The sequence below is a fragment of the Pyxicephalus adspersus genome, chromosome 2, assembly GCF_032062135.1.
Source record: "Pyxicephalus adspersus chromosome 2, UCB_Pads_2.0, whole genome shotgun sequence".
NCBI classification, from domain to species: Eukaryota; Metazoa; Chordata; class Amphibia; order Anura; family Pyxicephalidae; genus Pyxicephalus; species Pyxicephalus adspersus.
The window spans coordinates 96,866,888-96,894,118 of record NC_092859.1 but is presented as its reverse complement, the minus strand read 5'-3'; the positions used below and the strand labels follow the sequence as shown (position 1 = coordinate 96,894,118).

Genomic DNA, 27,231 nt, shown 5'->3' with positions numbered 1-27,231 from the left:
TTTTTTTATTATAAAAATGTATACTTTGGTTTGGTTGGATCCAAGGTTCAGTGCAATGTCATCGTTTAAAACAGGGGTCCACAAACTCCGGCCTTTGGGCCAGATATGGCCTAGCCGGTAGTCCATTCCGGCCTGACGCCCCCTGGCCGATCTGGTCTAATGCCGGCCAGAAAACCGCAGCTTCGAAGCATTAGGCTGGATCAGCCAGGGGGCTTTAGGAACTACCAGTGCCAGAGCGTCTGGAGCTCCGGTGCCGCCTCCTTGCTCTTGCTTCCCTATTTACCACGGACAGCGTTAATACATCCGCCGGCGCGGTAAATAGGGAAGGCTTCCTGAAAGGGAAATCCCTGTCCTCTGCAATGCGTACGGAGGAGAGGGATTTCACTTCAGGGGGTGTTCCCTGGTGGTGGAAGGAGCCATTTTGGCGGGACTCAGAGTCCGGCCTACTGTGCCTCCGCCCACCCCTAAAATGGCCTAGTGGCCATAAAAGTTTGCTGACCCCTGGTTTAGAGAAACAGATGGATTGAAGGCGTGTATCTATATCTTACCTATGTGCAAAGCAAAGTGTGTTATTTGATAAAATTTGCTAAACTTTATGCCCCTATAGAGACATGTAAGAACTTTAGCCGTATTTCCCAAGTGAAAAAAATGTTTAGCTACAGGGAACAAAACACAGTTTTCAAGGTGTGCTACCAAATTCAATATGTTTTTGTCTTAACTCAATAAAAAACATTTCTGTAAATGTGACACACCTATTGTATAGTGCTGGGCTGGTGGGACAGTTGTAAAATAAAAGAATACCATTTATATAATGGTACCTTGGTTTTTGTTTTTTTTTTTTTTTTTCAGTCTTTTGATAAAAAAAAAATGTGGTGTCCCACATAAAGAAAAAACCCAATATTAGCTTTGGAACCATCTTGGATAGGAAATGGGGCAGCAAATATGTGTACCCCTTTACCTATACAAAAAATGTCTTCTGGAATTTGTTTCCAAAAAACGAAGAGGGCAAGTGTGAAGCCCATTCTCTTTTAACCAAAATCAGACTCTGCCTGTCCCAACATTGGCAAGGAGAGCATCATTCAGTAAGAAGACCTCAGCTTTCTTCTTTTAGGAATCACACTGCAGTCCTCTGCTGTCGTGTGCAGATGCGCGCCCAAAATAGTTTACTATTTTTCAATTACTGATCATCATTATCTAGTGTAACTATTTCTATTAAAGCAGAAGTTTTGGCTTTTGTTCTGGTCTGCAGCATTCAGTTGTGTGTTAACACAATGCCAAAGAGGAAAAATATCATAAATGATCCTAGAGAAGCAATTGTTGCTACCTCTAAATCTGGAAAGGCTTATAATGACATTTCCATCAAGTCCATCATTCTACAGTGAGAACGATTATTCACATTTTAAGTGAAAACATTTAAAACAATTGCAAATCTTCCCAGGAGTGAACATTCCACGCTGATAAATTGCAAAATAAAACCCAGAGCTACATCTTTTACACATGTACACATGTGCAATAATTGTCGTTGGAAAGAGTCTTTCACAATCCTTTCCAATGTCCAATGACAAAAGAATGAACGAGTGCTGTGCATACATCGCCCTTCTGCAATAGGGAGAGGGGAGGGGGGAGAACGATGGAGCAGCACCCAGCTGCGCTCTATTCCTTTCACTTGTATTACGATCGTTCGTGAATCTGCCAGTACGGAGTCATGAATGACGTCAGATGAGCACTGTACACACACCAGATTCTCGTCCGATACCAGGCGATTATAAGATGAGAATCATCTGACGTGTACATAGCCTTCCTCTACAGTCAGAAGACTTTTGCAACAGTGTCACTTGGACAGGTGTGACCACAATGGGGATGCTAGGTCGTAATTCACAGCACCACATTTGGTAACAACCAAACACTGTATATCAGTGTAAACCAACTGTCAAGCATCGTGTTGGAGGGGTGATTATTTGTGCTTGTTTCCAGCCACAGGACCTGGGCACCTTGCTGAGAGAACGTAGTTGACCATGAACTCTGTATACCAATATATTCTAGAGTCGAATGTTAGTCCAACTGTGCAACATCCAGAGCTTGGTCAAAATTGGGTCATGTAACAAAACAATGACATCAATGACAAACAGAACAAGCACATCAGATATTTTACAAAATAAAAAAAGACATTGTAATGGCCCAATCAATGTCCAGACTACATCCCAAATGAAATTTTGTTGTTCAACCTTTAGAGTGCTTTTCACTAAAGTGGACATATCACCAAAATTGTTACTTTACATAAAATAGTAGACAATGTTGTAAAGTAGTATGGTCCAGAATTCTTCCACAATGATGTAAGAGACTAATAGTGCTACAGAAATCTATTACATCGAGTTATTGCTGCTATTATTTAATGCAAAATGTAAATTAAGTTGTAATTACTGTAGACAAAGTAACACTTTTAGTTCGGGAGCAAAAGTTGATTTGTTGTTGCTTGATATTGGTTACTTTAATTTGCACATTTCATTATTTAATTTGCATGTTTCATTATTGAATGTTTCTTAAAGAAATTTTCCACATAAACTAAACTTTTTCATAAGGCCATACAAATATAAAATATATATTATGCTGTAATCCTCATCTGCATCAATCTCTTAATGTTCTTGCCAATAGTATGCAAGCATGACATTTTGATCATTTTTTACTGAGATCCTGAAGTGCTAGTAACGTTGCTTTTGCCATATGGTAAGGTCATAAGCCTAATTGTGTGTCATTTTCACAGTGTGCACTCAAATTATCTTTCATCATTACTTTTTCATGGTACCACAGAGCTATACCTTTCAATTATTTGCCAGAGTTATGTTCTTTCTAATCAAATCATTTTTGTAATAGCTGAGTTTTATAACCATAAATAGGGCATAAGCAAGATGTCGGTCACAGCCGAATTAGAAGAATATCTGTGCATTTAGATGCTTACAAAATGTAATGCATAAGTATACTAAATACAGCCAGTATTCTCCCCAGCCCCTTTTAGCTGGGCGCACCACCCAGGCACTTTTCAGTAACCACCCGGCTGTTTTTATGTGGCAAGGGAATTTGTAAAATTAACAATGTGTGTTAATAGTGTATGTTTAATGTGTGTATAGTGTTTATAAATGAGTGATTGCAGCATGTCCAGGTTTGTATAATCAGAAATATTATTACTTCCCAAATAAATCAGCTCAAATAAGGCTGGAAAACTTTTTTTTTTTAAAGATTTATCTAAATGTATCATACCTCTTTCTGCCACCTTTTATAATTTATAGTAAACATATTTGTTTTCCTTAATTGAAATCATTCTACTAGAATTAACTAGTTTGTCACTGCACCTGTTTATGATTATGTGCATTTGTAATGTTTGTTTATTATGAAATATTGCCTGCTAGCATATTGCACTACTGGTAATGTAGTTATTTGTCCAGAAGATGGCTCTGCCTTGCCTGTTTAGAAAGCAGGGCCCTGGAAAATGTGGACTTTACAAGGCAATGTACCGTAAATATTTCATATTTTAAAATAGTATTACGTACATACCAATATTACTAGGTATATAAAACTCCCTTTCTCGTAGTATTAGGCTTGCTTCTACTATCCACACTTTAAAAATACCTTTTAAAACTTGCTTACCCATCTTCATCTGCCTTTAAACCCATCACTAATTAACTACTTTTACATATCCCCCCTGTGTACTACTTCCCTTCACCTCTTACACCAGGGGTGTCAAACTCTGGTCCTCAGCGTCCTTTTTTTTTTGGCCCCCAAAGGAATCCTAAATATGAATTAAAGCTGGCCCGCTGCTGCATTGAAATAGCGCCACTATTCCAGGGATCACTCGTGTCTGTAGACCAGCGGCCTCTCTGCCTATGCGTGGCCCTGCATTGGACTGTTTTATAGACGCCAGGGAATTGTAGTAGCGACATCACTCACATCTATAGACCAGCAGCCTCTCTGCCTATGCCTGGGCAAACCGCATTGGACGGTTTTATAGACACGGAATTGTGGTAGTGGTGCTATTTCAGTGAAGAGGGAGTTCCAGCCAATCATAACGTTAAGTCCCACATTGGACTGTTTTCTTGACGCAGGGAATTGTAGTGGTGCTATTTTAGTTCCAAGCTTGGCCCGCGACTTTGTCTAAGTTTTTAGTTTTTACCCACTGTGTATTTGAGTTTGACACCCGTGTCTTAGACTGTAAGTTTTATTAGTCAGGGTCCTCTCCTACTCCCGTGTCATTGTTTGTATTTGTCTATTATGCAGGGTTGTCATCTGCAGCCGTTATTTATTGTATAGCACTGCATCATATGTTGTTGCTTTATATATAAAGGTTAATAATAAAACATTGTTGATTTATTTTTTCTCGTCAAATCATCACAAGTGTGACCTATTTAAAAATACAAATCAAAAATGCCCCTTTTATGTAGGGGGGAAAAATATAAAGATCTGTAAGTCTGAAATTAACTTACACACTGACTACTAGAGTATCTACTCCCTTCGCTTGGAATTAAAATAGATCTAATGGGTAAAGCATTTCATTGATCTGTCCACAGTCATTCTCTGGTGTGCTCCTATGATAACCTCCAAATAAATACAGCCATTTCTAAGAAGGCCCTAGTATGTGTTTGAGAACGGTATGAAAAACCATATTTAAACAAGTCTAGGTTAAGGTTCTGGGGAATTGCCAATTAAGGCTGAGTTATACAACAAGTACCCAAAAGACCTTTAAATATACCAGAACCTAATTTAAATTTCTTATTTACAGAAAAAAGAATATGGCATATCTGCGGATCTACTTGGTGGAGGCTATCCACCAAACTTAGAAACTAGATAAGAGAGAATTATTTGAAGAAGCCAGTAGTAACTATGTGGGAATTTATGAAATGGCAGAATCTGTCCATGATACAGCTCTGCTTTGGATGTTCTACAAAATTATGGTATATGAGAGATTGGCCAGAAAAAAAAATCTATTGATGCAACAAGGATTCTAAAACTGTAAACACGGGATGACATGCAGTCAAACATTAGTCAAACCACCACTAGTCTTTCTTACATTTGCCTGTTACATCAGTTGTGCAAGAAGTCTCAATATGCGGTCAAGTAGGCATCTCCTCTTTTGCAGTAGATATCTTTGTGTAGAAGTATGTGTTAAGTGGTGTGTGTGGTGTGTGGTGGTAAACGACTCCATTTGAAAGTCTCTACTTATGTCTTGGGATTTTCTCATACTAATATGTGCTTTGAGGGAGGCAACGGAAAATCAGTCTAAGATATTTTTTACCCCTGAGGAAGCGAGTTTATTCTGTGAAATGTTTCGGGTTCAATTCAAATATCTGAGCAATTGTTTTTAAGAAGTTTGTATAACAATTTTATAATTTTATGATCACTACCACTGAATTTCTGTCTATTTGTATCTATAGTAATTTATCAGTTTATAAATATTTAAATGTTAAAATAAGGTTGTGCAGCAAAGTGCTTAAGTGCTAACTGTGTTAATCTAAGATTGACTGAAATTACAGTCACATAAAAACCATGAAGTAGTTTTTGTGGGACATTGCCTAGTTTACCTGGCTAGAGCTGCAGGTCTGTCTTCAATTCTCCTTCGTTTTGTATCAGCCTCCTGGTCTATCATTTTAATTCTTCTTGATGTCAGACTAGCAGTAAGGTTGTAGTGTGGCTACTGCTGTCCTGCGTCACAGCGGACATGAGTATTCTATTCCTCAATCGATATGGTAACCTCCACACAGATGAGAGAAGAGAAAAAACGGCTTCAATGGGCACATGTGGAATTCTGACGATTAGTTCTTTGCTCTCTCTTTGCCTTTCTTGACATGGCTTTCGCAGTGAAGGTCCTCTATTCTTTTTTTTCTATTAATACATCTTTAATAATTTTTATACAAGGCCCAAGGTTTTAAATAAGTGAATGGTATTGCATTGTGCAGTTGTTTTTCACATGTATATTTGTACTTTGCCTAAAACTTTTTACATGCTATTTGTGACCTGTGTAGTCTGAGATGTCCACTCTCTGGGATCACTGCTAATGCTTTTTCACCTTGACATTGTGTTAGCACACACCTGAATGCTCCAGAACAGTAAACTGCCACACTCGTTGATGATCAGTTAATCAATTGCATTTCAATACCTGACTGCTATTTACCCTTTTAAATCCAATGCAAGTGATAAGGGTGTACAAAGTATGAGTATACAGTGGGAAGTAAAAAAAAACTTGCAATAGTTATCTCAAAAGTGAAATACATAAATCTAAAAATTATAAAGGGTCTTGTAAATAAACGAATTGCTTAATACTGATTATATATGAGAATGTATTACTGAGAAGACCATGGTCTAAAAGATGTATTTACTAGGCTTTTACTAGGGGGATTGTTTACCTAATCAATCACTTAAGGGTTTAGATGTGAAATCTAAAGAAGTAATACGACAGGATTAGAACATTACTGATCTAATGTTCTGGTATTCAGAAAGAACTGTTTAAATAATTGCAGCTCTAGATAATGACATCTTTCTGCTGTGAAAGATAATGACCTAACAGCTGTTAGAAGGTATATGGAAGTGGTGATTTGGATATGATGACTCAAACATAACTATAAAGGTAAAGTAAAATCAATAAGGCATGCTGTTATGCTATACTGGGAGCAGTTATGGATCCATCAGTGTATTAGTAATAATGTTACTCTTTTATGCTGCTTCTTGTTCAGTTTATACTTAAAAAAATATTATGAAAAAAACATTTTGCAAAAGAAAACTCTTTGTATTAACCTCTCTGGCAAGCAGCAAGTCCTCATTCGCTCTCTTCAAGCTATAATACCTGTGAATCCTTACTTCCAACATGTTTCCTGTGTGTACGATGTTTGGTGCCCTGCTACTACTGTGACCTGATGCAAATGGAACCTATGGTGCTGGTGGAGGTGTACGCAACTGAAAGTGTGTGATTCTGAAAATATTACTCCAGGCTGGAATTATGGAGGCTGTAAGGTGAAGTGATAAAATACTATCTGCTGGAAAGGCAAGTACTGAGTCTTTTTCCCAGACTGCTTGCTTTAAAATATTTTGTTTTCAAGCAGCAGAATAATTTCAAAGGGAACCAAGTGGCTTATTTGCTGACAGGCCCAAATTCCATGCCATTCAGTAAATATGGATACTGACATGTAAAGGGTAGAAAAAAAGTAGGACAGTTACAAACAAATGATGAATGCCAGGATGAAAACTGGAGCTATTGTGCAAGTAGTTGGAGTCATCTGACTAGGTTTCCATTCAAATTTTTTTTTATATTTGACTAAATTGTAACTTGAAAAAGACCCAATGGGAGGAAGAAAATTAGTAGAGATTTACTGCAAGACTCATTACATTGTCTGTCTTATGGCTGCAGTGTATGTTGGCATAGCCATATGTTTTTTGATCGACGATCAACAAGTTGATCAAATTAAGACTGACCTAATTAACGTCATTCAATGTATGTCTAGTTTTAACACTTAATAGGTTCTGGTTTGTTCCAGAATATTTTGTAATAGGTCAGTATTTTAATAAAAATAAATAAATAAATAAAACTGAATTGGTGCCTGCACAAGTGATAAGTGATACGTTTGTTGGTTTTTAAAGCCCAGCAGAAATGGAAGTTTTTTTTTTTATTAATGTTTGGTTAAAATATTCTGTTATAAGCTTGCAATATGATAATATAAAAATGGGCTGGTTAAAGCAATGCCTTAGCATGTTGTCTGTGCATCAAGAGACTGGTTTCCATCTTTAAAGGCCACCAAGACAAGTGTATCCCTTTGCAACCAATTCATTTTTTATGTCAAAATACTAAATCTCATAATGTGGAATTGTGAAAACAACTTGGTTTAACGGGTTATTCTAGACTGTGTTGTTATTCTAAATTGTGTTTTACCATATCACAAATATAATTGAAGATGTAAGCTGTACACATAATGTGATTTTTTTTTAATATTATTATTATTATGGAGGGTCTTTTGGCAATTGTTCCTTTGTGAGTAAATGCAGTTCTGCAGCTCCTGCAGTACCCATTTACAAAACAAACTGGATTATAATAGATATGGAAAAATTGCAGATAACAATCACATTACACATCTTAAAGTACTCTTGTTGCTGGAAAAGTGATTCCATGTCAGTTGTCATGTGTTATCCAACTGCGTTCATTTCTGTGGCCAGAACAGATTATTTCCTGCTATATGGGGTTAATGTATCTGCTGCTTGTAAGATGTGCCTTGTGTTCAGAGCAAAGAGAGGTGAAGAGGTTTGTTTTATGACTGCAGCAGTGTCAAGTAATTTCAGTTATCTGTTACTTTGTAGTCTTAAGGTAACTGTGGCTTCAGACCTTTCTCATGTTATTTGAGTGAACTATAAAAATACAGCCAATCAACTCACTTGGCAAATAATAAATTGTATGCTATGTAGACAAAAGCAGTATCCTATAATTGACTACTTCTACTTGTAGAACAATGTGTAAATGTAACATTTGCAAAGCAGTGATGACATAGGTGGGAAAACATAACATTTGTACGTTATAAATGAAGTAATCACAAAAGAAATAGTTAGCGCACGTAGCTCAGTTACATTGTTACAAATTTATTCACCTGCAGTTTTCTGCAAGTATGGAAAATATGCACCTTTACTGTCTCTGGGGTCAGAATGTGGGGACACTGATCAGATGCAGTAATCAGTCCTAATGAAATATAAAATGAAAGTTTATATAGGAGCCCGGACTTTCATAGCTAGTGGCTTTGTGCCTAGTGTGTATGTTTATATATATATATATATATATATATATATATATATATATATATATATTTATTATATATAATACTTTAATGCATATCACATTACTCATACTTAAGAGCACTCCTGGGGTTTTTAAGGTAATTTGCACAATCTAACCTTCCTTGAGTGTCATGCTGTGGTGACAAGTGAGGAGACATGGCTTTAGCTTAACAACATGTTGTCTGCTGTCAATAGGTGGTAGCTGAAGACAGCTTGCTAAGGGTAGTCTGTGCTCTGCCACCTGTGTTATTATAACTCTGTTCTTCACATCTTCATAAAGTTGAAAATGACTGCTGTGAACCACATTGAACCAGCACAGAGAGATGTTCTAAATTTACTTTAATGTTACTGATATGCATACTGCATTCAGCATTCTAGTTCTGTGACTCCTAAATGATCAAAGCTAGTGGTTCAGAATAATTCTCACAGTTGGCATTTTCAAAATTTTAAACTTTTTTTTTTTTCTCTCAGGAAATATCTCACTTTAACATTATATTTAGGTAGCTTTAGGTGTATGACAATTGCATGTCATGTTTTGGATCACACTGGAAGCAGTCTCCCATCCTAAAGTGTATTTATCTTCTCCTGACCTTGGTGTATTCCTTACACCTAACAACTAAAACTACAAACAAAGCCCCATCAATAACCTTCAACCTCATCACAATATTGTGCAATTACAATGACCTACTAGCAGGAGTGATCATTTTAAAGCCTATTTTCATATCATTCATCTATATATAGTATAAATAAGTCATAACATCCCAAAAAAAAAAAAAATGCATGGACTACTTTATATAGGTTAAGTAAGTACAAGTATGAGTAGTAAGCAAGGAGCTTTACATGACATATTGCAGATAAATAGTGACAATATATATGTCCTGAAAACCCCTTTGGTTTAGAACTTCCCTATTTTGTGAAAGGGCAATTACTTGTGATTACGTATATTTTGTGTGGTGCAGAAACATGTAAACATAAGTGTGAATGGCCCTTATATAAAGAGTTCTCTTTGATGCGTCTTTGGTTCCCAGGGAAGCATGCATTCTCACGTAATATCTTCTAAAACCCCCCATTATCACAATGCTTGAAAAACATAGTGGTACAAATTTAGCCTTGGCTTAAGGGTCAGATCAAATTTTAGGGGTTAATGTGTAACAGAAGTCATGAGTTAGAGTTGGAAATAGTAGGTAAGGGTTTTATTGTGGTCTGCGTCCCTGCTGGGAAGATTTACCCGCTCTAGTCACTTAAACAAGATTTATAGTCTTACAGCAGAACACTTTATTGTGATGAGAGCTCTCTGAGGGTAGTTCCTCTCATTTTATATTATGTCCAAAAAAAAAGTTAGGGAAATCTTCCCAGTGTGACATCCCAGTGAGCGGAAATATCACAGAACTGGAAAAGGAGCGGCTTCATTGTAGTATCATTTATCCCTGAACCTGCAGGATAGAGGAAAAAGGTGGATCATTTTCATTAATTCATGCTTCCTACTCTTAACAAGCCTTGGTCCCAAATATATAAAATTTACATAAATGACAATGCATCCTAAATTTTATCTAGCATTCTGTGCAAATATTCAAATCTGAATATCATGAATTTATTGTCAAGGTAACACTTGCATGTATTTTGTCTTTTCTACATATAAATTCTAACATATAAATCTTTTCTACATTTATTTAGTTTTATTTTCATCATCCAGCTTTGTTAATATAATGGTGATGGCTCTTTGTTTTGTTTTTCATAAAGACACGGCCCTTTGCTCAGAAGCAGTGAAATCGCATCATTCTGTTCTGTAATAAGTTGTAATAAATAAACAAGGGAGTGTCTAGGTTACACACACAGTTAATAAATTGGCAAGCCCTTCACACCTAACATTTCCCAATAATGCTAAGTGTTCAAAGTAATGTGGGCTCATGTTTCAGCCTTTGTCTGCTTGGAAAAAATGCTTGGGTCTTTCATCTTTCAAATCAGAAAAGCAGTAGAAACTTTGAAGTGGTCCCAGAATTCCCTGCTGCAAGTCGGTTGCCTCTCATGATTCTTTGTATATGTGCTAAAGTGAAAAGTTATGTATGTGTTTTTGTATTATATTTTTTTTCCCCTCAGAAGCTGCTGAATGTATATTGTGTCTAAAAGCAGTGAAACATTTTTGCTTATTTTCTTCTAGTTCCTTTTGCTTTTCAGAGCATTGAAAGTACAGAAAGTATTTAACGCTTTGCCATGAATGACTTACTTCACATTGTTGTTTAGATTGCGTAGCTTCTCTCTTTTCCCTAAGTCGAAACAAAAAATGGCTTAATCTTGCAGTGAGGGATAATAGATGGAATGTAGTCTTAGGAAGACTTCCTTTATGCTGGCAGTACAACGTGCGCTGCTGACTGAAAGTGCCTGTGGGCATTTGGTCCCTATAGCCTGTATTGTTGTCAGTTAAATGGGATCATGAGTGTTTGAAAGGTGTTTGAGAATGAACTGAAAATCATTTTCACAAGTGGATGATTACTTCTGCCACATGTTAACCCAGCTCCAACAGAATGACCTAGATTTTTGAGACTGCATTAATTGCTCTTTCAACCTTGACTGAGATTTTTCTCTTTAAGAAAGCCCTTTGCTGGACTCACCGTTTATATGTATTGAATTTTTTTTCTTCTCCTGTATTTTGTTCATTGTTTGCAGCAAAGAAAGCCTTGTAAAAATAGCTCTTATTTTGGGGGATGTTGATTGCTTCATTCCTTAGAATAAAAAAGGAGTAATCAAAATGGTCTATGAGAAGTAATAACTGCCCTTTTCCACTCTCTCTGAACTGAATACTTACAGTATTTTTTATACAATTATGTTTTTCAACTATTCATTAGTGCTGATTTTTTATCTTGAAGAATAACCATGAACTGACACAGCGTGGTCTCAGTGTAGATAAATTGCCATATTCTTTTTCATATCTCTCGGCTGAATAAAGCAATGCTTTACTATTTTGTGTTTTGCCCTTCAAACAGCAGTATTTAAATGGGAATAAAACATTCTGTACATTGAAAAGTCATTTGTTTGCTTGTTAGATTTTAAATTTTGATTTGGAAGAAAAAAAGCATCTACATGTTTACAAATTAACCAATAAAACATTTACAGTGCTCATAAAAAAACTAACTAAAAGCAATATCAAGACAACATAGTTGTATACTTTAATATTTACATTAAAAATGATGATATTTCCAAATGAATTCCTACACAGAAAAAGTTGAAAACACCAGACTTTGGGTATCATTTATAGGTGTATAGTACTAATATAAATATGAACCTATTTACATACCAAATGTATGTGAAAATTAGATAAAGGTTGAAATCTTTGCCAGGGCACTATCTACATGAAGTTTACACATTCTTCCAGTGTTTGCAAAAATTTCTTGGACACCATGTGATATTTGGAATGCATAATGGTTGGTAATTGGCTTTCTCACAAATTATATGTAGGAGACATTAGATTGTGAGTTCCTCGGAGGTCCCCTAGGTTAGTGACATGAATATAGATTCAGTGCAGTGTTGCATGTTATGTGTCGCAATATAAATATATATTAAAATGGAAAAAAATACATTAGGTTTGCCAAATAGCTTTGAATATCCATTAAAAGATCATTTCATTCCAGTTTACAGATTGAACCTTCTAGGTAAATTGCATTCGTTTAAATTTAAACCCAACCTAGAGGTTTATCCTAGAGCTAACTGCTCAAATCCATTTCCATAGATTTCTCAAGATTTTGGCCCACAACTCTGGCTAATCCAAAAAAATGAAAATATCTTGGCCATTGGCAACTCCTTCAAGTTCACACAACATTTTTCTGGGGTGATGTTATTGTTACTACTTCAATCATGTGGCATCCAGAACAGCAAGCTATGGCCGGGTAAGTATGACTGGAAGCGTCAATTATGCTTTCTCATCCAGCCACAGGGAATGTGTATAGTTAGAGAGAATTAGAAACTACAGAGTGCTGCTGGAATGGAGATCTAAAGTAAGAGGAAGCCAGACTTGGCACCAGTAATTCAATGTTATTGTCTTTTTTTTTCCTGCTTATTGTAATAAATGATCTGCTGGATCTCACTTTTTGAAACCTTTTTTCAACTTGCCGACTGCATATTTCCACAACTAAATGATTGGTTTCCAAGTAATGTCAAGGTTATCCATTTGCTGTTCATGTATTGTCAGGATTACTATTACTATAAGTTTTTGCTTATGAATTGTTAGATCAGCACAGTATGTTTATAGGACCATATTAGCGTAATTTATTCCTCAGTTACTGTGTTGCTGTAAATATACTAACATTAAATTGGATCAGTTATTATTCTAAAAATATCATTCTGGAATGGCCAAGGTATTGAAACTGGAGAAAGTTTAGAAGCAGTTGTTGCAACCCCCCAACCATATCTAAGTATCAAAGCCTCTGCGCTTAGGTAGGATGAATTGCTTTGGAGATCCTGATAAATGTTTGGGGAATAGCTTCATCCATTTGGTTCATAGGTTAACTTGGTAAAACATGCGTACAAGGTTTTTTTGTGTTTATAATGTTGAACAGCTCTACTTGTAAGGCAGTATTTTACCTTCATTGTAAAAAAATACCAGCCTATTCTCTGTGTGTATAATGTATATAGTTACTCCTTTATATCCCATTGAGAGAATCCCGGGCAGAGATAAACTAAAGCAGAGGATTAATGTGTTGAATTAAGAGTACCCTTTGAACACTATTGGGAAGACAAATTACTATTGCGCATTGCATGCCTTTATCAAATATCCCCTTTGTGTTGCTGGTGTTAAAGCCTTTGTTGGTTTAATCCCACATGAAAACATGTGATTACAGAATTAAGGGGGCTGTCAGTGTTCATTATAATGGGTATGTAACAGAAATCCTCTAGAAATGATGTGCTTATTGCAGTGACTGCTCTTTCTTTCTAGATTTATTAACACATGGACAAACTACACAGGTAAACATTATGAAATGCTCATTAGAGTGTATACCTGTCATTAATTTTGATATTAACTAAGGTAAATGTGAATGACAGAAAACAAAATCTGAGAAAAATCAATATAAACAAATATTAAACTGTAGGTAAATGTTTTGCTGCCAGATCATTTTCAGGCTGTTTTAATATTCTGTATTGGAAAGACTTCAGGTTGCAACTCACTAATAAGGTTTACACCTAAAATAGTATTCAAATAGTTTAAATTTTTAATTACAAATATTTACTTATTTATAAGACATAGGTATGAATAGTTGCATACTAAAGTCTGTTGCTTGGACAGCTGTTAGATAGTTACAAAGTAATTGTTCTTCCAATGTGTATTTTAAGAGACAAGTGCTCTACAAAAAGCCAAGTAAGGAGAAAAACATCACAACAGGAAACATTTTTCTAGAGTATGTGATCAGAAGTGGGGCTTAGTCTAACTACTGTTAAGTCATATGAAAATTTCAAATTGGATTACCAGGTTTGCTGGATCACCTAACTTCACTGATGAAAGTGTATTCTCTCCAGCCTTGGAGAGCTTCAATAATTCGTCCTAATTAATTTGTCCTTATACGCTTGGGCATTTATGTGTGAGTGCCATGTAATATGTTGGCGCTATATAAATACTGTCTATTAATAACTGTCCTGCACCCAGAGGTGCTGACACCCCACTGCAACAGCAGGGCTGACAATGGGTCTGAGGATTTCATTCAGGTATCTAACAGCAGTGGGGAATGCCTTTAGCAAACATATGAAGTTCTGAGCGGCCTTCCAAGAATATGGCTCACCAGACCATTACTTAAACATTGCCAAAACAATCATGCTGGATGATGCTGTGTGCTGTATAATCTTCCGTATGTCAACTCTAGGCCCTTTCACAGCTATCATATGTGCTCAGTGGGAACCATTTTCACCTGTAAAGAGAAAAGAGCTCCATTGGTCAACTTCTGGTGTTCTCTTGCAAATGTCCACTGAGCTTGCATGGTGCAGGGCTGTAAGCACATGTCCCACTAGGAGATATTGTGCCCTCATACCACCGTTTTGGATTGGTTTCTGACAGTTTTGTTTGAAAACTAGCACACAGGTATTCCGCTGGAGGTCATCTTGTAGGGAGTTGGCAGTGATCCTCCTGTTCCTCCTTGCAGAAAGACCACTGTTGGGTTTTTGACCACCTTCCAGCTGCATGTATGGATGTGTCACCCTGAAGGTTCTGCACTAACTGTGCAGCCTGAGTGGGGTGCAGGTACCACCTCATGCTACTGCATAGTACCAATAGTGGCAAGAGCACTAGTAGAGAAACTCTACTAGTTTGTAGTGCTCAAACCATTCCCTAAAATGGACAGATTGATATCCCAGATATTTATTGCCTTTGTGTTATGCTGTGTTCATTGACTTGTACTATTTTATTTTTAAGCAGTGTGTGTATATATTTCAGAAAATTTTCAGACTGCCACTTTTTTCAATTGTTACTTGTAGCCCGATGCTATAATCCATTTAAATTCTCTTTTTTATTCTCATTATTTAAACTCAATACCCCAAGACAAAGTGAAATCAGAATTTCAACAACTTTGTGTATTTGTTAAAAAAAACAAAAAAAAAAAACCTGAAATCTCAGACCCTTTAAATAGAACATAGTGGAAGCACCTTTGGCAGCAATTCCAGCCTCAAGTCCTTTTGGGTATGATGCAACAAGCTTTGTACACCTGGATTGGAGTATTTACTGCAATTCTTCTTTGTAAATCCTCTCAAGCTCAGTAAGGTTGGATGGGGACCATCAGTGAACAGCCATTTTCAGGTCTCTCTAGAGATGTTCAATAGGGTTCATATTCAGGCTCTGGCTGGGCCACCCTAGGACATTAACAGAGTTGTCCCTAACCAGTCCTGTGTTGTCTTCGCTGTGTGCTTTAGGTCATTGCCATGTTGGAGGGTGAACCTCTTGCCCAGTTTGAGGGCCTGAACATTTATAAGATTTAAAATTGAGGCAGTTCAATTGGTTTGATCAGACCAGAAGGCCTTGTTGAGTTGAGCTGAAAGTTCTACAGGTGTCTTTTGTTTTTTTCACATGTTTTTCACTGAGGAGGGGCGTCAGTCTAGCCACTTTGCCATAAAGCCCAGATTGGTGGAGGGCTGCAGTTATAGTTGTCCTTCTGGAATGTAGTTCTATTTTCACACAAGATTTCTGGATTCGTTTAGAGTGACCATCGGGTCACTCTAGGTCCCGTCTCTCACTAAGGCCATTCTTACTTGATTGCTTAGTTGCCTGGGCGACCATCTCTTGGAAAAGTCCTGGTTGTGCCAAACATCTATTCGAGAATTATGGAGGCCACTGTGATCTGGGAAACTTTCAGTGCTGAAGAATTTGTTTTCATAGCCTTCCCCAGATCTTTGCTTTGCAAACAATCCTATTTCTGAGCTCTGCAGGCAGTTCCTTTGACCTCATGGCTTGGTTTTTGCACTGATGTGCATTGTCAGCTGTGAGGCCTTCTATAGACAGGTTTGTGCCTTTTCAAATCATGTCCAATAATTTATTTTACTACAGGTGGACTCCAACCAATGTGCAGAAACATGAGCTAAATTTCAAGTGGTATTGCAAAGATCTGAATACTTATGTAATTGTGATATTTAATTTTTTAAAATTTACTAAATTGTCTAAAATTCTGTTTTCATTTATTTTCTTTTAATTTTGTCTTTTATGGGGTAATGAGTGTAGATTATTGAAAAAAAAGAAAGAATTGAAAGGAATGTAGCACTAGACTGCACATAGAACTTGCATGCACATTAAAGCACAAAATTTACTTTTTAGTAAAATTAAAATATTTAGTCCTTACCATAATAAATAGAAAAAATATGACAAAACAATGACAAAGCCACTTTACTTATACTCATTCTAGAGAAATAAAACCTTTTTTTTCCTGGGTTTGCTCTCAGGATTGCACTTCATGCTTTTTAGACTCTAACTCAAAAACTTTTTTATACTCAATATACTATGCTGCCAGCCTGAGAATATAAAATAAACATCATACAGTTGGTTGTACACCAGGAATAAAAGACTGATAAAAAGTAGGTCAATAATATTAATAATAGTGGGTCATTAATAAAAAGCTTTACCCTTTTTCTTAGAATGTTGATGTTGGAAAAAAGATTCCTAATAGCTATAATTGGGTCTAAAGGGCCAGAACTGTGAGAAACCTAACTGAAACTGAGTTAAAATATAAAAAAAAAGTAGAGGCTAACACACCCAAATGTTACAAGTGATATTACACTTTTCCTTCAGAGAAGGAACCTGATCATGTTCTAAAACGCATTACAATACAGTTATGAAGGATGTGTAGAAATATATTTGAAATGTAATTTTTTATTCTTACAACAATTTTTTAGCATTTAAAAGGATTATTTTCTGTGCTTTTACCTTTAGTTTTCAGGTTGGTGATGGGGTCCTTCCCTCAAATATTTAAAAACACCTAACTGTTGCAGTGCCAAAACCTCACAATCCTGTGCTGTGTTCTTCCAGTGAACAATCTTCAGTATCGAAATGCTACAGTATATAACAAAAACAGTTCCAAGCTTCCTAAATAGGATTTTTGACTTTGATTTCAGTGTAATATAAATTACATACTTTATGCCCATGCTGGTTTAGATAGGATTTATTTCTAAGGTTTAGTTTTTATAGTTTTTTTTTTTTTTTGCCTCAGTTTGCTCGTTGTATTTTTCCAAATGCCATTTGGTAAACTAAACATGAGTCATGATGATTCAGTTCTCACACTTGTACATCCTGCACCAGGACATTTTTTTTACATTTATGTAATTAGGTGGCAACCTTGAAGCTGCCATTCTGAAGATAATAAAGTAACATACATATTCATAAAGTAATGACATTGGTATTTTTTTTAGGACAAACAAGACTTTCTATTAGTGATATTGCCTTGCAAGAAGTATTTTTTTTTTTTTTTAATAAATCTTTTGTCAAACAAATGTCACAAAACTAAAACCAAATCAATGTTTTTTCCAGTTTTATCATTGTTAGTATAATAAAAATAAGTTACTGTAGATAAAAGTATAATGCTGGTTTTTACAAATACCACTTTTACTTTTTAAGCTATGTACACACATAACATCATTTTCACCGGTTGTGCTCATCGTGAGCGAGAATCTGATATGTTTACAGAGGTCGCCTGACCTCTGTTTATAGATCTGTCTTGATGGATCCATAAACGACTGGAACAAAGTAAAGGGCAGAGAGCACAGCGAGTTGCTGCTTGCTCATTCTCTCCCCTTTTCACAGAACAGAACGATGCTGTGTGTACAGCGCTCGTTTGTTCATCTGTCACTCTTTTGTCACCGGAAACGATCTTGAAAGATTATTTCCAGCGACAATAATTGAACATGTTTAAGCAGCCTGCAGTGCTATGAACAATTCATATAAAAAGCAACTTGTAAAACATTGCTATGGGCAGAAGAGGATTGGAGGCTAATAGGTTAAAACGTATAGTGGTTATGTTAAAGGACATAATGTGTAAATCTAAGTTTATCAATTTGAAACAATGTAAATGCAAAAATAACAATTTTGTAATTTTGTGTGAAATGTGAAATCAGACCACTTGCTGTATTTACAGTGTAGTAACTTTAGGTAACCTAAAAGAAAAAAATAAATGTTTTATCTTTGCCAACTCCATGTGCAGATCATTGAGAAAATTAATAAATAATTTTATATTTAAAAAAAATGTTTTTCATATTTTTACCAATGTTTGCAATAATTTTAAATGACTATGGTTGTAACTACACACAGACTGAGGGTTCCTGTAAATACTATTTGGTGCCAAATACTATTATTGTGTATGTGCACACTAAAAAGCTAATTTCAATATTGTTTCCTATGCATAATGTCTATGGTAACCTGTAAGGTGGAACTAGCCACATATGTCCATCTTCATAAAACGTGAACTGCATATTCTTTTCCCCTGTATCTCAGTTCTATGATAAACATTTTTATTACTTCTCCTATTTGTGTCTCTGGGTGCAGGCAACTCTTTCCATCATTTTATAGACAGAGCATTTTACACACAAAATGAAATCTGTTTAAATGCAGTGTAACACAATACAATGCATCATACATTGCTAGGTGTACTATTAAAGGTTGTATTTAATCTGTGTAAAAGTGCAATAAAGGCAAAAGAAGTGTTTTAGGGTCAGAATCACCAGGTAAAAATTAAGTGAAAAAACTAAAGTGCTAAAGAAAACTTATGCAGCCAATACCGGAACCAACTTTTACATTGTTATGTTTAATAAAGTTTATTATTAAATTGGTGTGTATTTATTTATAATTGATGAAAATAAATCCTGTTTCTTATTTTGTTTCTCCTAGGTATTTATATGCCGTAGGACAGAAAGTTTGGAAACGGTGGAAGAAGCGTTATTTTGTCCTAGTTCAGGTTTGTTTGGTAAATTTTTTTTAATATAAAAAGCTTACTCCAGCCAAAGAGGAATATGACTTCTGTAGAGACTCAAAATCCAAGTGGTGCATTCTCATGGGGTTCCACACAGAGAGTTCCTGATGACCTCTGTGTCCCTTACTGTTGCTAATGATTACAAAAACCGCAAGCCTTAGACTCTCTCAATGCAACCAGTCAGTTTGACGCTTGTGATGCCCATGCCCTTAATGCAACTAGTTGCTTTTCATGATCCCTCATGCTTTCAACAGATCCAACCAGTACCTCTGATAACATTGATTGCATCATTTCTAGGTGAGAACTTACTAACAAATACACCTACAGAAGCCAGGCAAAACATTTTGCAGCACCCATGCCACTTACAAGTTTAATTTAACTTAATTGTATGCAGTGTATACTCCTTAGAAAAATCACTTTGTTTTAAATGCAGAGAGTATAAGTGTCTGGGATCTCTGTTTAATTTAGCCTCCTTTAGGCTCTACTGCATTGGACAGTGCTGCCAGTCTAATACTCGGAACATGCTAATAAGAAGCTAACTTCATTAGTATGGCGATACCATTTTTAGAGTCTAGGGGGAAAAAAAGCCAATCTCACGTATGCACATTCCACCCTTTACAGCAGGCTAAGTCACCCAATCAAGTCCACTAGATACTACAAGAAATTATTGTAAATCCACACTTAGTTGTCACTGGAAAAAAAGCCCTAATTTGATGTTTTGCTGTTAATACTTTTTGACGTTCTTTTGGGATTTCCCATGTTTGGTTACTAAGACAAGAGTCTGAAGTTCTCCAGCACAGGCATTTATTTACATCTATTAAAACTTCATAGAGGCTTCAACCAAGAATAAAATTTGGTTTACGTTTTACCTAGTTTGCAGCTCGTGCAAACCAATATTGTAACACATCTCTATCTCACTGCACAGCTAGGCAAGTTACAAGTCTATATAATTATTAATGAAAGTTTGCCATAACACCCCACCACCATGAGCCTTCTCATTGGACGGTGAATCAAAATATCAGGCTCTGTCCAGTGGGACAGAAAAGCTGAATCATGAGACACCAGTGAACTTCCTAGTTATTCAGTGTAGCAGGAGTATATGATTCAAGAATTGCTATGAAAAATTCTGAATTACTTTACAGTTAAATACAGATGGATAACTAGTAAACAAATTTCAGTTGTGTATTTTGTTCTCTACTCAGACTTTATTCCTAATGTCTGTTCATTATTGACTACATGCTTTCATGTATTTGAAAATATTTAGTGCACCAAAATTGTTTTACCGTTTTATCTTACAGGTAGTAGTCAAATTTAATGGCATGTTGTCATATTTTCTGCCTGTTTAGGTAAGCCAATACACATTTGCAATGTGTAGCTACAGGGAGAAGAAAGCTGAGCCCCAGGAGTTGATGCAGCTTGAAGGTTACACGGTGGATTATACTGATCCTCAGTCAGGTTAGTGATTGCTGACTTCAGCTTTCTTCTCCTTTAGGTGCTGTGGTATTGAATATTAGGATTACCCTTTTAATAGTATTATTATTATTAATAGTATATTAGTATATGGTGCCAACATATAATGCAGTGCTGTACATTAATTAGGGGTTGCAAATGACAGACAGATAGTATACAATTAGTTATATCTAGCATTTTGTTGTATTTCTCAATTTTATCAGGTCTTCAAGGTGGTCGGTGGTTTTTCAATGCAGTCAAAGAAGGGGACACTGTGATTTTTGCTAGTGATGATGAACAAGATCGGGTATTGTGGGTACAAGCAATGTACAGAGCCACAGGGCAGTCTTACAAACCCATTGTTTCGACCCAAGCTCAGAAATCATATCCAAGAGGAATTAATGCTCATGTGGAGACTCCTCAACCAAGTAAGTTTTTCAATGTTAAAAAAAGGGATGGTATTGATGTTCTGTCAGAGGTGTCAAATGATCCTAAAATGTCAGATTGTTTTGAAAAAGGAAATAATAATGTGTTCATTTCAACTATCCACTTTTACACACTTGGGAAACTTGTTTATTTGAGACAGAGGGGTTGACATCTATGAAGTCAACTGCCACCCATAAGCTTAGTTTTAACTGCCATGTGCTCGGAAGTTACCATTGCTCACTGACTGCCTGTGCTGTATTTCATTGATTTATATTTCTTTACTGCAATCAGTTTCTTTTTTTTTCATTAGTCAAGAAATGTAAGTGCTTCTTTTTTGATAGGGATCTTGCTTTTGAAATATATATTCAGTTCATCTACTATATCCGAAATTGCAAAAATTGGTGACCGCAAGAAGAAAATAATGGATAGAAAAGTGCTGAATTCTAAATTTTTCACTTTTTTTCGTCTGTGCTTTTAGTCAGAGTGTAGGGGGAGGAGGGGCACAAAGATAAGTGGACCCTGCAAATTCATGCAATGTTTGCTGAAAAAAAAAAAATCTACCAGCAGGTATTAAGTGCAGTCCCCTGCAAGTTCTTGTGATGCATACATATGCAGGAACTTCATTTTCCCACTGTACACTTCATTCAAATCATTAGGAAAGGATAAACTTCCAGTGCTGTGGGGAAGTGTTGGAGCCTGCCTACTTTATACCACACACACATTTTTATTAGATTATTAATATGATGGGCTGTCTTAGTGACTGGTAGCAATATGTGAAAGGAACCAGTTAACCATGCCTTTTGTTTTTGTGTTTTTTTTCCACTGCTAAGTGCACAGATAAAATACATTGCATACAAAGCTGTTTTACTTTATAAAGTTTTTGTGTTTCTGTGACATCCCATCTTGAGCTTTACGCAGCTTTGTTGCACACTGTAGTCTTTTATTTCAGGGCAAATAAATAAATTTTCCTTTCTGCTAATAAGTAATCATTGCAAGTTTTGTCCCTTCCCAGCCTGTGGCTGGATAGTGAAAGCAGAAGACTGCTCAGGTAATCACTGTCACTTTGCTCTTTCTTCTAATTAGCATATTTCCTTAATTAATGAGCACTGCAAGACCAATCAAATACCCCTTATGCTGCTCCTTCACCTCTGATCCCTACTGTACAGCAACTGCAAGAGGCTGATACCATGTGCCTATGCTATTTGTGTTCATAGCATAAAATAAACATAAAAATATAAAAAATACTTGATGTTATACATACCTACCTTTTTGTTAAAATACTAATTTTACTTGCATGTTAGCCATTATAATTTAGTAAGGATGATGTTTTTTCATGATTTTATCCTATAGCTATCCAATATAGCATGTCACAGTTTGCTTGTGCAGTTTTGTTCACATTTCCAAATTCTCCACTGTGCTTCTGTCTTTACCTTACAGTGTCTGTCAGATGAATGTGGCTTTTGCTTTGACACTGCTAAGCTAAAGGATCTGAATTAGTAGGAGTATCGTGTGTATATTTGAAGCTGCACTTCTTTCAGCTTGAATGAAATACTTCTTTCATCTGCAAATCTAGTTGGCTGTCGAATTTGACACAGATCAATATAATCTGGGGCTAAATTCCTCAATGTGACTGATTATGTTAGCATCATGGCCACAGATCAATATGGAGTTTTATGAGGGACCAGATACTGTAATTGGCTTTGATCAATAAGTCTTTGTCTTGCTCCCTTTAAAACACTCAGGTTAGTAGCCTGTTGTATCTTAAAAGTGCATTTAAGATAGTACATCTACAGTAACTAACATAAAAAGATAGACATTTAAATTTTATAGCACAAAGAGCCGAAGGCCCCTTTGTATTGGGCCATTCTGAGTAGATTGCTCACCCAAAATGAACTTTAGTATCAAACTGAGCTAGTGTTCTTTCAGATAGCTAAATCCTCCTGGCTTTTAATGTCTGTGCATGATAGATGATTCACATGGATGTTTTTAACAAAACATACCATTAACGAAAGCAATCAGAAAAGCTCGCCTTCTGATAGACCCGCGGGGTCAAAAGGCGTTGAAAGATGCATCTGTAAAGAACAATATGCTTGGTCCTTCGGCTGCCATTTAGAACATTGTAGTATGAAGAAGATAGGTATTGTCAGCCATGTACTGCTCTGTTTTCTTTTGCTGTTTTTGCTTGAAGGTTATAAATTCTTTCTTTGTTGCTATATGCAACACTTCCCGTTACTCTACCAAGGTTTGTCTCATTAAAAGCATAGCACAAAACAAAGACTGGAAGTGACCTACCTTTTACTGACATGTTCATTTCTGCTCTAGTTTGCCATTTGGAGAATAGATTGCTAGTTGCGATGAATGTGTATTTCGTGTCGTTGTTTGTACTGCCGTAGATACATTCCCAGGAAGAACAATGAAAGGGTGGAAATGTGCAATGTAGTAGAGCTCTTTCTCTGACCATTTTCTTTTTAGACTGGATGTTTGCTAAGTGCTTTGAAATTCACCAAGGTCATATCATCAAGCTGTCAGTGATTTAAGCTCAAGTCTGTATGTTGATCACTTTTTGAAGCGCTGATGGAAAAAACTATATATGTAATATAATATTTCAGTTCTGTGTGTAGCTTTTTATTGTACATTGCTTTTTTTCTGCTAACAGACACAGATCGTGGGCAGAGACATGGAATGGATGAGTTTATTTCTGCTAATCCCTGCAGATATGACCATGCCTCCCTTTTTAAAGTGCTCCAGCAGCAGACACTGGAACACCGGCTAAATGATTCGTATTCTTGTCTGGTAAGTACTAGAATGTACGTAGGCTTAGTGCGATGAAGTGTGAAATAGTTGTTACGAAGTGGCAGTTCCTTCCAAACTCATTTTATAAGTGTTCATGTAACTTGGGATAAAGCATTTCAATCGATTGCCCTCAAATTTGAAAATTATACACGTGAAGATTGCTGCTGTGCCACTCAATAGCAGCAGAACAGGCTCTGACCATCTCTGAAATGTGGCTTAAAAGCTATTCAAAGAGAGAATGACAACTGAAAGCTTACTAAAGGTGGGAGACTCCACTGTAGGGTTTTGAGACAGCAGCATATTCTTGCAAGGATCAGATAGCTTGGTATGATGTAATTCTGTAAGTTGTTTCAAGTCAAAGAAAAGGAATTAAATCAGAAACCTCTGAGAAAATATACAGTACCATTCAGGTTATGCAAAGACTAAATCTTTCAGTGAATTTACTTCATACAAATGTGTCTCATCTTCCCTGTATGCTGGGAAGGATCATAAGTGTTTAAATTATTTGATGATAATTTTTTCACAAATTTGCCTGTTAGATGTTCTGTTTTTACTGTATATTCATTTGCAAAATCATTCCTTTATTTGTCAAATAACTTTGCTCCTTTCTATAATTATTGGAAGATGACATTTTCTAAGCTTCCTTTCTTCTGAGTCTTTCTGTGTAATTCTGTAAAAAGCATTTTTTTTTGTATTTTCATTTCTAATGTGTAATAGATATTATATTATATATTGTAGTAGATTTTGCTAAAACACCAGGACTTTTCTAGACTTTGTACTAGTTCTAATATATATTTTTTATGCTTCAAACATTTATTTTATTAAAAGTATGGAAGCAAGGGTATATAAGACTTGAAGCTAACCTAGAAACCCATCTAAACAATATATTCTGTGTTGTCATACCTATATTTTATGTTTAATATGTTTTAATTCTAGGAATAGACTATTGCATTTCTTCTTGATGTAATTTCCTATTGATTTGATCATCAACTTACAAAACAATCCTTTGTAATCAACTGAAAGTATTCAAAGTACTATTCACCTGTTCAACAGTCAATCTGCATTACCATGGTTCAATGAGATTGTTACCCATTCGGTAAAAAGATCCCACAACGCCTGACCAATTTTTGCAAGACATTCTACACAAATATCGATACTCTTCTTTTATTCATTAGTTTCAACTCGTCTATCTAAAAGTTCTTACGTTGCATGGCTAGCATAACCATGTGTAGTCTAGTTTAGTGATGTTTCCAACATCATACTATCGATTTGTGTTGATCCTTCATGTCTGAGACACTTCACTCCAGCACATATTCTAAAGCTGCGTACACACTGCCAATTTTTGTCGTGTGGAAAGGATCTTTCACGATCCTTTCCAACGACAAGGGAGTGCACGATGCATGAACGGTGCTGTACATACAGCACCGTTCATGCTCTATGGAGAGGGGAGGGGGAGAGCGATGGAGCGGCACCCTGCTGCGCGCTCTCCCCCTTCACTTTCATTACGATCGGCTGTCGTCCATCGTCCGTGGATCCGGCAGGTCGGTCGTCCGGGCGATGGACGACACCGACTGTACACACGGCAGATTTTCGCCCGATAATTGGCCGATGCCGATTATCGGGCGATAAAAATCTGACGTGTGTACGTAGCTTTAGTTTGATGCTTGTATTCCTTTTTCTTCACAAAATCAAAGATTAAAAAAAAATAAAAAATGTAGAATATTACAAAAATAATTGTAAAGTAAATATAACATGTATTTGTATAACATTATATTTTTTATGTTTAGGGTTGGTTTAGTCCTGGCCAAGTTTTTGTTTTAGATGAGTACTGTGCTCGATATGGTGTTCGTGGCTGCCATCGACATCTCTGCTATTTGAAGGAGCTAATTGAACATGCTGAAACTGGCTCTGTCATTGACCCAACACTGCTTCATTATAGCTTTGCCTTTTGTGCCTCTCATGTTCATGGAAACAGGTATATATATATATATATATATTTATATATATAAAAAAAATTATGGTTTGCATGTTTACTAACAATTTATGGGCACATTGCTAAACTTTGTTAAAATGTATAGGTCTTCAGGCTCCTTTCTTTATGTTTTTATATTAATACCTGATTTGCAATAAATACATTTACATACTTCAAAATATTAAAACAATATTAAAGACTATTGATATCTGCATAAAACAGTAACTGATGTACTGGCATTTTACTGCTCATAGTGTTTTTGAGCATTCCTTATATTGTATGAATAGCTTTCTTTTCTTTAGTTTTAAATAGGTTAGAGAGGAGGTAAACCTATATAACCTGTTTTTGCTGTTTTATATACAATCTGATATTGTACTATGAAAGCTTATTTCTCGGTTATAGGTCAGTTTTGAAGTTTGTGGAGATCTTCATTATGAAATACTCTGGGTTATGGGGCTTGTTACAACACATTATGATTTAGTGCTGCTGATTTACATGCAGTCACAATAGGTTTAAGGACTGGTTTATTGTACGACATGCATAAAATAGATAAAATCACTTCTATTTCCTGCAATGTACTTAAGCTTTAGGCAGCTAGCATATTCATTAATATTTACTAGAACAGATTCTATTTATAAAGAATGAAAGTGGGCCTAGGCATGCAAGACCTTTCCACACAAATGTATTTGCTGCGATGACTGAAATACAATAAATATGGCCTTGTAGTCCTCTATTGTAATCAGATAGGCCATGATAATAACAGTAACTTACTAATAATAGCTCATTCCTTTGCTGCTGTGAACATCACACAACACTTAGGCCCTGTCACTTGACCACACACAAGGCTATCTGATTGTTCATTTTTAAGGTACCAAACCTACATAAAATGTTCTTTTAGTGAGGAAAGATGTCCACTGTGCTGTATAATATAAGATGGAAGCATCACTTAGATTCTAATTATACTAAATAATATTAAAACCATATACCTTTCTAAATTAATGATCCAACATTAGCTTCCTTTATAATATTCAGACTTTTATCAAGGCATCTCCCTTTTTTTGAATGACTTGCACATTGCTGGAACCCACTTATATATTTCACCCAAACCAACTGTACTGGTGGGACAATAACACTTTGTGGATACAAAAATATTTTGAGTAAGATAACTGAATAATAAGGGACATTTCAGATCAGAGATTGATGCAATGTGTCAACAGCAGTCCCAACCACTCCTTTTGAAGTGAATGGGAGGAATTGGGAATTGTGTGAACACTGCTAAGATGGTTTGTGGTGCGATTCCAGAAAATCACTTTTAGCCATGTGGTTGCTTTTCCTCCTCTGGATTGCACCTCCTGGGTGCACATCAGCTAT

At 36.1% G+C, this 27,231-nt stretch overlaps 1 protein-coding gene across 1 annotated transcript in view; it reads left to right on the top strand.

Annotated features, from left to right (window-relative positions):
* Positions 1-27,231, top strand: part of CADPS2 (calcium dependent secretion activator 2) — a gene marked incomplete in the record, with an annotated part of 181,291 nt that overhangs the window by 60,201 nt on the left and 93,859 nt on the right. Inside the window, 5 exon segments of the mRNA XM_072401573.1 lie at positions 19,139-19,205; positions 20,567-20,675; positions 20,894-21,097; positions 23,752-23,888; positions 25,676-25,863. Of these exon segments, the coding sequence (XP_072257674.1) occupies positions 19,139-19,205; positions 20,567-20,675; positions 20,894-21,097; positions 23,752-23,888; positions 25,676-25,863 (705 nt within the window).